This window comes from Passer domesticus, chromosome 6 (genome assembly GCF_036417665.1).
Source record: "Passer domesticus isolate bPasDom1 chromosome 6, bPasDom1.hap1, whole genome shotgun sequence".
Lineage (NCBI taxonomy): Eukaryota > Metazoa > Chordata > Aves > Passeriformes > Passeridae > Passer > Passer domesticus.
The window spans coordinates 24444585-24458662 of NC_087479.1; the positions used below are offsets into that span (position 1 = coordinate 24444585).

Sequence of the window (14078 nt, forward strand, 5' to 3'; positions counted from 1 at the left end):
TGCAAGGTCTTTTAAAGCTCCTTCTGAAGCACTACTTAAAAATTACTGTGGTAGTAAGTGCTGTTCTCTCTGAAGTACATTTCAAGACATTCTGAAGTTAGCTGCACTCATACTTTACACACTTAAGATTCAAAGTGCAATACTTCAAGGTGTGCATTCTCCCCATCCTTAGTGCTTGCAGCCCTCAGTGCAGATAAGGCCCTACATGCTTTGAGCGTACCATAAAGGGTTCAACAAAATCACATTCACAACACTGCAGTGAGTCAGGCAAGTACTGGACATCTAGTTGTGCTTCTCAAGAGGAGTCTTTCTGCATGCAGTCTGGCGAAAAATGTGCTGTATTCCACCACTCAAAATGTACAAGGAAAGAAATGGAATGGAAAAAGAATAGATGAGAATTTATGCATGAATGGAGATTATGTTTACAGGAAAGACCAAGCAGTATAGGATGATTTTTCAGTTATCATTAACTCATTCTTATCTTCTATGTTACGTTACACTATTCCTTCTTCTTCCATGGAAGAGGTTTTCTACATCTTCCACGTTTAGTGTTGCTCAACAGCTACTAGGTACTTTTCCTAGGTTTTACTCATGAAAGTTCACCCTCTCAGCCTCTTTTCAGGCTTTTACATCATTCAGAGAAACCTTCAACTACACTTGGCACTTTGCAAGGGGATCTGACAGCACACAGTGAGTTTGATGCTGAAAGCACAGCACACATTGAAGACACTGATCAGCTGAACCACATGGGGGTAGAGGATGCTGCCTCTCTACACATATCGTGTAGATTTTCCTGCATAAAAACCACCCTTGCAATATTCAGGCCTTCTTTCTTTTCCAAGTAAACAACACTTTGTTGCTAAAAATGGTAGGAGAGGGAGAATAGGCTCACAGTATCTCCTGTTGAGGCACGTAAAAGAAGAAAGAGACTTCACTATGACAAGTATGCTTAATTTTGCTTCTGTTACAGCCTTGAAAGAGGGGCTTTAGGTTTACTTTAGAGTGTTTACAGCTGTAGTGGGTACATTCTGAAGAAATGGGCAGCAGCACCTTTACCATTAGCTGCTTTTTTACCCAACTAGAGCATTTACAACACGATATTACTCTTGAGGCTTTCTTTACCCATTAATCTTTGTGTGTGTCAAACTCACACAATAGAAATTCCAGACAAAAAAGCCCTTGTAATTAATATTGCAAAAACAACTCTACAAAAAAGTACATTAAAACTATTATACAACTAGAAGAGTTTTCTACTTCTCATAAGACAGTCAAAGTTACACAAAAAGATTATTTGTTTTACTTAACCTTTGCATGTGAGTACATTTCCTCAATTACCATGAATGTAAAAGACCCCAAAAACCCACAGCTCACCACCAGAAAAACACCTTTATCACAAATTTCCCTGCACAAGCTGATTCTGCAGTTCTGTTCCAATCTACATTATCACAGCCCTTTAAAGCTAGGCTCCTCTGAATTAGTTTCCAGACATGCAATTTTGAAGTATATTTACAAGTTGCAAGCATTCTTTTGAAAATACATGAGAAATGCCTATGTAGATCATAACTAAAGTTGCCATCAAATTCTGAGAAGTGAACTTGGTTCACTGACTTACATTTCAATATATGCTTCAAGTAATGGCTTAGAAATATATAAATATTTATTTCTATGCTTGAAAAACATAATAACCACCTTTTAAGAGAGCAAACAACTTTGCCATTAAAAAAGTCAAATCTATTAACTTGTCTAAGGAATTTACAAATAAAAATTATACCATGATTTTAATTTTGGAGTCAGCAAAACTCTGGTTTTGTTGTCAAAACAGACCAAACAACACTTAAAATTCTAAGACTTCTCCTAATTTCTGCCCTGTCCTTAAAGCATGGATGCTCATAAATATGACATAAGCCAAAACATTACAATAGTTAAAGACTGTATAATACAGAAATACAGCTGCATCTAATTAAACATGGTACATGAGTCAAATAAGACACAAATTTAACTCCAGCATTTGCACACTCACCACTTTCCAATCCTGCAAATGCTTCTGAAAAAATGCCATATCAAGTCCTAAACATATATATAAGAAGATAAACCACCCAGTTTCAGGTTCCTTCTTGTGTTTTCACAGTATTAATGTTTGCATAGTTCCCATCATGCATGGAAACCCTACTGAAGCAACAACTCTTACCCCAATGCAATGTGCTTCCCCACACCCACCGTCACTGCAATGCAAAGATATGCACCTATTTGCCAATACAAGCTTATTTTCATAATTGAATACTATTCTAGGCTGTCTAGCTTGGATCCTGAATATTTTTCATTTCTAAGTGGCACAGTCTCACTGGTCTGCTGCCAGTGTTGTTGGTACATTCTCTCAAGTATCCTTAGAGGGAATTGAAAAAAGGCATTAACCTTCTATTAAAAACAAGAGAAAGACTACATTTAAACTAGATACAAACACAAAATAACAAGCCTTGCACACAAACTGTTCTTTAATTCCTCCTAATAGAACAGTACAGTGACAAAGTCTTCAATCCTCACAGGGATACTATACTCCAAACAACTCGGAAAGTTAAAAAGAAAATCTCACCTTTCAAACACTTCAGATACACTCCTCTTAAACACTACCTTCCTTTCAAGTATTTTATTTTATAACATTGGTTAACAGGTTACACATTATCCCACATAATTGCCATAAACCTACCATTTTGTATCTGTTTTTTCTATTTTTTAAAACTCTCATTGCTTGAATTTTCATCTAGTCAGAAAAATTTAGTCTCATATTTGCTTTACCATCCTTAAATGTTGACAAATAATGTAATCTCCAATATTTCAGTATGCTATTAAAATTTTAAATTATTAAAAATTATAGGGTTATTTTAAACCCGGCTTTTAAACTTCCAAGTTACAAGAAAGGAAGATCTAAATACAGTTCAGTACCAACTGCACAAAGGAAAGATATGAAGATGACAGAGCAAGCAGGACACAAAATTGTACATTCCTCAGCACACACATTTACACAGAAAATGAGAAGTTGCTAAGTAATACAATGAGAAAAGGCACTAGAATATCTACCAAGCACACATATTGAAGATTATGTTGCTGAAATTGACCTATTACCTTTATTTTAAGTGAATGCAATTTAGCTGTAAATACCAAATTAAATTCTAAGTAAAAAAGACTTTTCATCCCCACCAGTATGATGACAGATTCACCCATAATCCCTTTTTCTAACCTTCCCAGGAGCAAAAGCACAAAGAATTACATGACTTATTAATGATTATGCTAAAAAAGTGTATAAATTTTACTTTTATTTATATAACAACTTCTGTTGGATACATGAAGTTTTAGCTTGGAAGAAGCAGCTGTCTAAACAGCACAAAATATTGACTTAATGCATCAGAAAAACAATACACATGAAACTCAGTAACTACTCAGTTTCAAAAATATATCTGAGCAGTAGTAGAACATAATTTCTTGCAATTAGACAGAAACTATTTCACAGAGAATCAGTTTCATTTGCCTGCTTTGGAAAACTTAACCTTTTGAACCATTCTTAGGGTATGCTGACCCCTAAAGGTCTGAAAATACTAAACCTGATTAAGCCATTACACATTTAAATTGTCAGAATACAATTCTCCACTAACTTACACTGCCACGAATATTGTTGTTTACAGAGTATATGATTCAAAAACTTTTGAACTTCACTCAGTAACAGTTCAAAATTCCATAAATTAAAAGGGGTTGATAATTAGTTTATTTTACAGAATAATACAGGTGGAAATTAATTTACATACGAAAGAAAAGTATTGCCTACAAAATGAAGCATTTCTTCTTTCTTCTAAACAGACTCTCCATGAGAAACTTGACATTTATAATCTTTAATCTTTTGAGAGAGAATATATAGTATAAAACTCAAAAAAAGGAAATGTACAAGAAGCTATGAGGCTCTGATATAGAGGGAAATTTTGATGTTGACACACCTATCCAATTTTGGATTTTTTAACCTACACATAGTCACTTACTAGCAAAAATCCACCCTAAAGTGAGGATCTCTTTTTATGACTTTGCCTTCCTTCTACAGGTCACAATCTAGTCATAAGCTACTTCTGAAAATTCTCTTCTACAAAGTCAGTAAGCCAGTCATGTAATGTACTCTCAAATTCAGTGGGGTTTTTTCCCCTTAGGTTTCTGTCATGAAACGTGGAAGAATGTATCTGAGAACAATTATGTCTGGTCAACCAAGTAAAAATACAAAAAGACACTTCTTGATGAAGATGAAAACTCCATCAACTGGGGAAGCTCCAAGTTAACCAAGTCACCTTTATCTCCAAGCCTTTCCTTACTGTCTACATTCAGTTGAGCTACTAATGAGAAACTCATTAATATTAAAAGATGGCTTAATCATACCCAAGCCAGGTGTGAATAGCCAAGAAAATTACTTTAAGACACATTTTCAGATTTATTGCTAATTAAAAAAAAAAAAAAGATTGGAAAGTAAAGTACAATGTACAGACTAAGAATTTAAACAAGTCTTCTGAAAGTTATAAAAAAATATTTTCAAAAATCCAGAAAATAAAGGTGAAGCTTTATATTCATGTGGCTGCTCTCCTGTTACTCAAAGTTCTTTTAAGGACCAGTATGTGGTTGTGGCTTTTTTTCCTTTTCTTCCAAAGTCAGCCATATATCAGCAAGAACAAACACACTCCAGTCACTGCCTAGCACTGGTATAACACCTAAGGTTCCTTATTAATATCTTTAAAGTCCCTACCTTTTGACCAGTTCTCCATTTGTTCCTCTGAACTTGTTTGATCTGGCACTGAGTCCAGTTTTTGCTTGAAGGTTTCAGAGCTAAAATAAAACAAACTGTAGATAAATAAACTTGAAACAATATAATACACCTATACTTTGCCTTCACTTGACAAAAAATTTACAAAACAAATTATTTTAAATATTTATAGCAGCACAATGAAGTATGCATACTTTAACAGCCAGTGAAAATTATATTTCTCAGTAAAATATTTTTTCTTCACTCATCTAATTTTTATATTTGTTTGGTTCAGCTTTCTGTTGCATGTGATGTCTTTGTTGAAATATTTATTAGTTTGGTTTTTCCTTCTAGAGTCTGGTCTTGGAAGTACACATTACTGAGCACAGCCCAAATCACACCAAGCAGTCCTGCTACAGACAACAAGACTGCTGACTTTGGCAGTTATTACAGATAGTAGCACATGCTTCACTTTACAGCATTCTTCCTCTTCCTTTAATTTCCTAGATAAAATGCAGGTAAAGTGGTCTATGACCACTCCAACTCTGAATTTGAAGTTCTTTCTGAACAGCTAAATAATGCATTGCAATATTTGCATGCATATTGCTTCAGACTATAGTTAATTACACAGTTGCAATATTTAATATAATCAAAGGTCTTCAAGAAGTAACCCTCAATGAGGCTTACAGTAAAATGTTATATCTACCAGGCATCATTTTGGGTATTAAAATATATGCTCTCTTATGTGTTGAAAATTCAATTATACGCTGTATCGCAAGGAAGTTTGTAATCTTGGTAACATAGTAAGCTGACCACAAATTATATTACTTACTCAAGCACCTTTTTAAAAAATATTGCACATAGGACAATTATTATCCTTAACTATACATTATGCTTATTTTGTATGTTTTCCCTCCTAATTTTTTTTTACATTTATTAAAAAGATACATGCGCCTTGAAGATACAGTGACCAGATTATGAAAACAGACAGTTGTCCTTGTGCTGAAAATGTAAGAGATTAAATTAAAAAATTAAGTACATATTTTACAATTCAAGAAAATTGTAACCAGACACATATCCTAAATAATAAAGAAGCAGGAGAAATTATTTTGCCATACAACACCAAAACAAGCAGATTATTTCATTTTTATATTTAAAATTGCTAAAAAATTAATCATACAAACACTAAAAATTCAACACCAACATGTACACCAAACATTCAAGAAATACATATTTAGCTCATATTTGTTGTTGACTATAAATATGTATGATAAAAAAATGTAAAGGATTTGATGTACTTAGGTCTTAACAAAAAATAAAAAGTTCACCTCATATCGCAGAACACTGAGTCCCTTAAAAGAATCCCTCAAATGAAGCTGTATGCTTCTTCTTCAATTCTGTGTAACTGTGTTGATTTGAAGTTGGCAATCTTTTCCTAAGTTCCTCATTTACTTTTGGATTAGCTGAAAATATAGAGGGTTATTAATATCAATAAATAGGTTTCTGTCAATGAAGCCATTTCCCTACATATTGCACAAAAAGGTTCATAATAATTGCAGTATTTTAATAAGATATTCATATAGCAAGACATGAAGAAAATATGGTATTTAATAACCTCTGGAGTATTTTAAAACATGTCTTAGGGCCTTAATGTGTCTAGTAATATACTATTTAAAACCATAATTTTATCCCTCCACAATATACAGTCATTCTTCCTCGCCATTTACCCAGCTAATGAATGCCAGCAATTAGTAAAATGTAATCCCATTGCACAATCATTTTAATGCTTTTAGCACTCAGAAAAGTAAACACCAAATTAATACTGCTCAAGCCATATCAGATCCTAGCTGGAAGCAAGCAATTATAGTTCAGCTCCTCAGGTGTAATTAAATGATTGGAATGATTTAGTTCCATAAATGCAAGTTAATTCATAAGCAAGCAACAAATATACTGGGAGTAATTACAAGAAACATTGACAGTCTAAGCAGGGCATGTGCCTTTCTGTACCTGATATAGGAAAATGCTGCCCTCTCCCGGAAATAATAGACTATGGCACAGGAAAAATTTATCACTGAAGTCAAGAGGCTCATTTTACAGACCTTGTCTTCATTGGTGAAATAGGTTCTGTTAACTAATAAGAATTTTCTGGTTTAAACATAGAGAAAATTAAAAAAAATGGTTGATATCAGATTAAGGTCACCTATGGATCAAAGTAAAATGGAAAGATTTTTAGGGCTTCCTAGGTTGTGCCAATTAATTTCCCCATAATTTAAAAACAAAAGTTAGGACACAGAAAAACAAAATATTCCAGACACTAACTATTTAAACTGGTTGCTCTGAACACAAACGCTGCAATAGGGAGCTGACTTGTGCACAACACTTACTTGTCCTTCAAGATGTACCTTTCCAGAAGGTATGTTGAACATAAGGTATTTTTAGAACCAAAACTTATTGAACCATCATTATTCAGTGAGTGTTAAAAGTCAGCCTTTCAAAAAATGATCAGAAGTGGCCATTAAGGTTTCACACAAGGAATCATCAGAAAAATTGAATATAATTACTATAAACCCTTACTTTCATTTGAAAACAATCTGCTAATAATCAATATGTGTAATAATGAGAGGAAATTAAAGCTGGAAATTAAAATAAAGTATACTAGCAGACCAAGACAAACTGAAAATATAAAATGAAACCATAACCCAAACGCTAGAGGTAATTTTAAATCTAATTTCCTTATTTACTATTTTTTATCTACCTTGTGCTAGAGTAAAGCTACAAGGACACCACGAAAGAAAGTCAAAATAAAAAAGAAAATGTTACTATCAGTTGAATATAAAATGCAACAGTCACATAAAATTAATAGATAGGCACAATAATGAAAGAACTCTCAGACCTAACTGTTTTGCCATCTACAGAAATAAGAAATGCTTCCAAATGCTGCATATAGCAGCATGGGAAAAAAAATCACACACTGTGATCAGTATATATCTGTTTTCCACACAGAGAAAGCTGATTTAGAAGCACTTGATCAATGTAAAAGCCTTAAAATTGTTCTTTACCAACAGCACTTAGGCATAAAAATATTTTTTTTTCCAGATCTTGGTGTATTTCAAAACAAACCCAAGCTGTACACATATTCCTTTGGTGCTACTTTACTTACTGTGGAAAAGAAAAAAATTATTTTAAGAAGTCGTATTATTAAAAGTTTAAAATGTACTGCACATTTGCTTTGCCCTTTGATGTCACAGTCCTATTTTTCTATTCAAATCTTGTACACTGTAAGTTAATTGCTTTTGGAAACTACTTATTATTCATGTAAAAATTAATGTGCCAATGTGTTTAAATCCTTTTAAATGACCATTCATGCATCTTTCTTCTTTAAGTACCAATGAAATCTGTCAAAGATATCAATGCAAGATGGTCTTAGACAAAGTTCTAATATAGATTTTTTCTGCTAACATAAGATTTTCATTTTCGTCAACTTTACTTAAATTCCATTAATTTTTTAAGCTGCTTTTAATAAATTCACAAGTAAAAAATTTTAGGCTCCATAGTCTGTCATTTGTGTTCCAGCTGACTTTATGAATATTAATAACAGTGTTATCCTGATTAAATAGGCTTCATATAAAATCCCTGTGAATCCTATAGCTCAGACATCTCATTTTTCCAACTCTTTATGAATTTGGATTCAGACATTAAACTGGAAAAAACCTTAAAAAACAGATTCAATGGTGAATTGGTGTATCCTTAAGCAAAAAATTAGCTGTTCTAATGATTCAAATAATTAAAAATGATAAAACCACATATTGAGATTTCAGGCTTTCTGTACACATGCAACATATTTTAACTCTAATGAAAACATCAACACTTCACAGACAAGGGATTAAGAATCTATTATAAAATAATAATACCTGTCCTAATGCTTACCTTAAACAAACAGATGATATAATCTTAAATCTTAATACATGGAGTGCTGATTTGGAGAAGTATTTTCCAAAGAGAAATAAATTAGTGGATGCTTAATTACATAAGCATACACATGAAATACATGAACATTCTAGTTTATCACAGGAGCCCAGTGAAAAACAGCATTAACTATTAAATGGTTCATACTTCAGGAAAATCAACCTTTTTCTTAAGAATGTCAAATTGAAACACACATGAAATACTAATATTATCCTATGAGACTCATGCAGTCCCAGTTTCAAACTGTTAACTTCTTTCCAAGCTTATATGTTTGAATTATTTACATCTATGACAAATAAAAATGGAAAATTAAGCTAACTGCACTGCCTTCACTTTTTTACATAGTGCTAACTGGAATGACTGTTTCCTCATCCATTCAGGAAAATATTCTGCAAAAACACCATTAAAATACTTTGCCTTTCAGTACCTTGGAATATGAATGGATTTTAGGAGGAAAAAAATCTAAACAAAATAAGAGCTTATTCAAAAGGACGGCATACCAATCCTGGTTCTAATTATTCATCAACACAAGCACTTCAGAGGAATTAAATAAAAACAAGAGGTATATAAAAGTAACATATATCTGCAAGATAGAAAGCTTACAGTGCTTTACTAGTGCAGTTCCAAATGGCTTTTTACAGCTGCAGCAGTATTTCCTCTCTCTGAGGCAAAAACCCCAAGCTCCTGAGAGTCTGCAGAATAACAGACACTAACTAAGGAGCACCCCAAGGTAACTCCAACCACACCAAGCACCACAGCAACACTAATGCCAGTGCCTTCTCTCCCTGGCAGGACTGACAAGTCCATCTTCTAAGCTGGAGTTCAGGTACTGAGTCCCCTCCTCAGGAACAGAAAGCCTGCTGGGACCACTCTACATGGAGACCCAATGACTGCAAACCCCCATTCCTTGGTCTTGCCTTGAGAGAATTTGAAGTTAATCACTGAATCATGGCCTTAGCTGCTGTGACAGGATGCAAACATTTGCTGCTCTAGACTATATTCACCCATTCTTCACAAAAAATCCCCAGTCCTGGAAGAGTTTTTCCACTCAGAGGGCGATCCCACCTGCCCCACCTCTGGTGGAACAAGAGACCAGTTCCCATTACTCCTTGGAACAGCACTAAGCCTGTTTTTGTCCCCCTTAGAGATGCAGTTAACAGTTGCCACTGACAGTGTAGGGGTGAAGCACCATATAGTTTATGAAGGGGGAAACAGAGAATGAATTTTAGCATTATTCCTGTAAAACTAATTAGATTGGCAGGATCTTCTAAAATATCCTGAAACGTTTTGCCTCAGGGCACACTAAACCAAAAAAAACTAACTTAGGAGGGTACTCTACATGAAAACCAGTTACCTTCTCAAAGCATTTCCCCAGGGAACAAACAGTCAGTTTTCTTAGCCCAGGTGGATGTCAAGTCTTGACTAAAAGACACACTCCTCTAAAAAGAGTCACATTTCCTCCCTATCTTAGGAAACTTTATGGTGTATCAGAAATCTAAGGCAACTCTAAGTTAAAACTAGTTTTGGACAGTTATAAAAACACTAGTCAAAGGATAAGATAGCCAATTCAAGTATTTTTACAAGTGGAATAATACTAATCTGTTAGATACTTAAAAGCTGTGAAATGAAACATACTTTGATTACAGAGATACTTATTTTATTCTAGTCTATTACTTTTATATGCTTTTAAATACAAGTAGTTCATGCAAAATATTCTGTTTCTTTTAAAAAGAATATAAAATATAGATTAGTGGATTAACCTTAGAAATGGATGAATGCAGCATGAGTATTATTTAAAATTTATAAACTCCCACATCGCTAAAAAGACTTCAAGATTTTGGTTAATAAAAGTAACTTTATTATCTGGAAACTTGATAAAAACATTTTCCCAGAGGGCAGAGTGATGCAGTTATCCCTGGCTTTTCTTCCCTGCTGATTCTGGACACAAAAAGGAGACAAGACATATGCAGTTAGTTTCAACTAACTTGTATAAATAAAAATGACATGAAGAAACAGGGGTCAGATAATTTTCTTCTGTTGCTGCAGCAGTTTCTCATATTGTCACTACAAAATTTGCATCTGGTGCTTTTAATGATGCCTTACTGTAAGCCAAAGAACACTTATTGTCTTTGTCATGCTTTTGACAAAGGCACAAGAGGAGGCATAAAAATACATAAAACCGTAAAGTGGTTTATAATAGGTTTCACCTATTCCTAAATTAAACTTAGTTGGATAAAGGACAGGTATTTTCCTCTTTATTTTTTCTCCCTAACTTGAATTAAGTGTCTTCAAGGGTCAATTCTCTCTCTGTGCATCAGGAAATGTTTATGTGCATACTAGCTCACCAACAGCCCCCTGTCTCTTCTGCCCTCTGATATATTCTCATTTTCACATTAACAATCTTAATTTGTATTTTATTTACTAAACAATCTTCAGCCTGCTTTGTTGTCTTTTTCCCTAGTTTGTAGCTGTCCTTTGTCCTCCAATTCTTTTATTTCTCCTTAGTTTTGTCTCCTCTTTGACAATACATGCCTTTTACTTTCCCCCTGCCCACCACCTCTTTGAAATGCAAAGAAAACTGTAGAGAGTCTTGTCAAAGACTGTCTCCCCTTTTTTTGCAGCTTTTCTCATCTTGCTGTGCATTCTGTGAAGCAGCTTTCTTCTGTGATACTCTAACTAACATTATTTTCATTCTGATAATGAAACTATGACATGCTTCAAACAGCCAAATCATTTAGCCATCCTTCAGTTTTGTTGTAAACTCTTCACTGGCCTTAAAACTTAAAAACTTACAGCTATGTATCACATTATATCTTGTTATAGACAGCCATATCTCATTTCTAAACATTTTTAAACCAGATTGTAATTCCCGTAGCCCTTACAGATAGGAATAAATATCTGCATTACAAACTAGCTGTTGTCTTATCTGGAGCCAAAATAATATTTTAGTAGAATCAGCACTACATAGCAGTAAGGGCTACCTGTGATCATAGTCAGCAGACAAAGGGAAGTCATTAAACCCCCCTATTTGGCTCATCTGAAGTGCTGCATCTGGTTTGACCTGCTCATGGATATCCTGAGCTAAGTCCAGCAGCTGATTCAAGATGATTAGGAGTCTGCAGGACAGGAGTTATGAGGAGTTTGCAAGAGTTTGATTAGTTTGTTTTAAGGAGAAAAGGCTAAACAGGGATTTTATTGGGTTTCAGCTGCCTTGTGAGCAAACAGAGAAGACACAGGTCCTTCTGAGAGAGACAAGCTGTAACACAGAAAACTCAGAGTAATGGGTGAGAGAAAATTTTGCATAGTGAGGAAGGTCACTGGAACTAGTTGCTTAGAAAGGTTACAAAATCTCTGTAGTTGGATATGGGCAAAACTCATCTGGATATATCAACCCAATCTAACTTTGGGATTGCCCCATTCTGAACTGGATGATATGCAATTCCTGCCTACCTATTTGGTTATTCTAAAGATTGCAACAAAACAAACCCACCACAACCAGAATTCCTGAAACAGAAAAAAATTGCCGTTGTTTTCTGCTTTACAGGGTAGGTCAGTAAAGCCCCTGACCAACCAAAAACCAAACAGCAGTGAGACACAACCAAAGACCACCCATGTGGCAGACACGCTAAATGCCAACAGGGAGGAAACAGTGCAACAGCAGCATGTGCACAGCACTTTGAGACATATTGGTCTTGAGCACCCAATTTTCTTCAGTTTACTACATGACTGGATGATTTCGCATTAGGCTAAATGTCAAATATTGGTTTGCACATCATCCTTCACTACAATGGACCACTGATACAGTTTTTTTACCTGTCTTTCTGAAAGCTCTGGCCTCAAGCCCCGCAAAATCCGTCCTTTCCCCAAACTTGTAAAAATGTCACTGTGACTAAAGAGTTCCAAAGCTAGCTATGGAAATGATTCAAGAAACAGAAGTCTACAGTGCTTATGTTTGCAAAATTATTTGTACAGCATATTCAGTATACTGAAATTTCCAAATCCCCAAATCATAATTTCTTTTATCACAGAACCAAGTTGCTAGCCCAGATTTTACCAGAAAAGCAAAAATAAAATCACAAAACATATGTACATGAAAATGTGAAGTAGTAACTCAGCGCCAAATTCAAAAACCACTAGTACAAATAATAGCATTAAGCAGAAATTATGTCTTCTGCCAAAAACATTCCAATTGTTTGGCTGCCTTCACAGAAAGAAGTAGGGCTGAACAGGGACTCAATGAAGAAAAGCAGCAGAGAAGCAGAGAAACTTGATTTACCCAGCCAACTCACATTTCTCAAGGTACCTTCAAATAGTACCATTTTTCCTGACAGTAAAAATAAAAAACATAAAGGCAACAAACAGTGTGGATATTGGAGCCTGACCAAAAACTATCATGAAGACTGAACATGCAGAGGCCTGTCAGAAATGTGCCAACCTTTCAAGATTCAGTCCTGTACATGGGGACTGAGAGGGGCCTGTTGGTTTCCTGCAGGGAAATACAGACCACCAGTTATGTATCTGTCAGGCTGTTTTAACAGCACAAAAACACAGATGTGCCTCCACTGCTGTCATAAAGCAGCATATCCAGTGCACTGCTTCTACCCAAATTATGCAACTGCTCCAATTCTATACTGTATGCTGCAGCTGAGGAAAGGAACCACATCACCTGACATTTCACAAACGAAAAAGCTCAGAGAAATAAAATAACACTGACTCCACATTAACCCTATTTGTGCTTTACAAGCAAATTAACTATCATTTTCTTAGATAACTACTTGAAAAGAAAGCTATCCTTCACTACAAACGTAATTGCTCCCTTAACCATGCTTGCACAGCAGTAAAAGCATAGGAACGTAGAATATTGCTCAGATGTGAACACATACATTTTGACTCAATAACCATACCGTCTTGCCTGAACTTCAGATTTTTTTTTTGTTGTTTTGGTCTAGATCCAGTATATAATGGATTCATTCAATATGAATAGCAACTTCACCCTTTGTAAGCAAGAAGTGGAAGTTACAGAGAAATGTCACACTTCAGGATGTGTCCAAAGAAGAATAACGAAGCTGGGGACGGGTCTAGAGCACAAGTCTTATGAGGAACTGCTGAAGGAGCTGTGATGCTTAGCCTCGAGAAAAGGAGGCTGAGAGAAGATTTTACTGCTCTCTCCAACTGCCTGAAAGGAGGCTGTAGTGAGCAGGGGTGTGCCTCTTCTTCCAAGTAACAAGCAATAGGTCAAGAGAAAATGGTCTCGGGTCACATGAGAGAAGGCATAGATTGGATATTAGGGAAAATTTCCTCACAGAAAAGTTTGGCAAGATTTGGAACAGGCTGCCCAGGGAAG

General features: G+C 35.0%; 1 protein-coding gene across 9 annotated transcripts in view; it reads right to left on the reverse strand.

The window, feature by feature from the left end:
- Positions 1-14078, reverse strand: part of MIPOL1 (mirror-image polydactyly 1) — a 189200-nt gene that overhangs the window by 151274 nt on the left and 23848 nt on the right. For 7 of the 9 annotated variants that reach the window (XM_064423914.1, XM_064423911.1, XM_064423912.1 and 4 more), the window contains 2 exons: positions 6097-6231; positions 4772-4851 (listed from right to left, as the gene is read on the reverse strand). In XM_064423914.1, the coding sequence (XP_064279984.1) occupies positions 4772-4851; positions 6097-6101 (85 nt within the window). In that variant the 5' untranslated portion in view covers positions 6102-6231. Of the gene's footprint in view, positions 1-4771; positions 4852-6096; positions 6232-6775; positions 6801-9337; positions 9651-14078 lie in introns of those variants that run through there. The other 2 variants (XM_064423918.1, XM_064423919.1) reach the window with 2 other exon arrangements.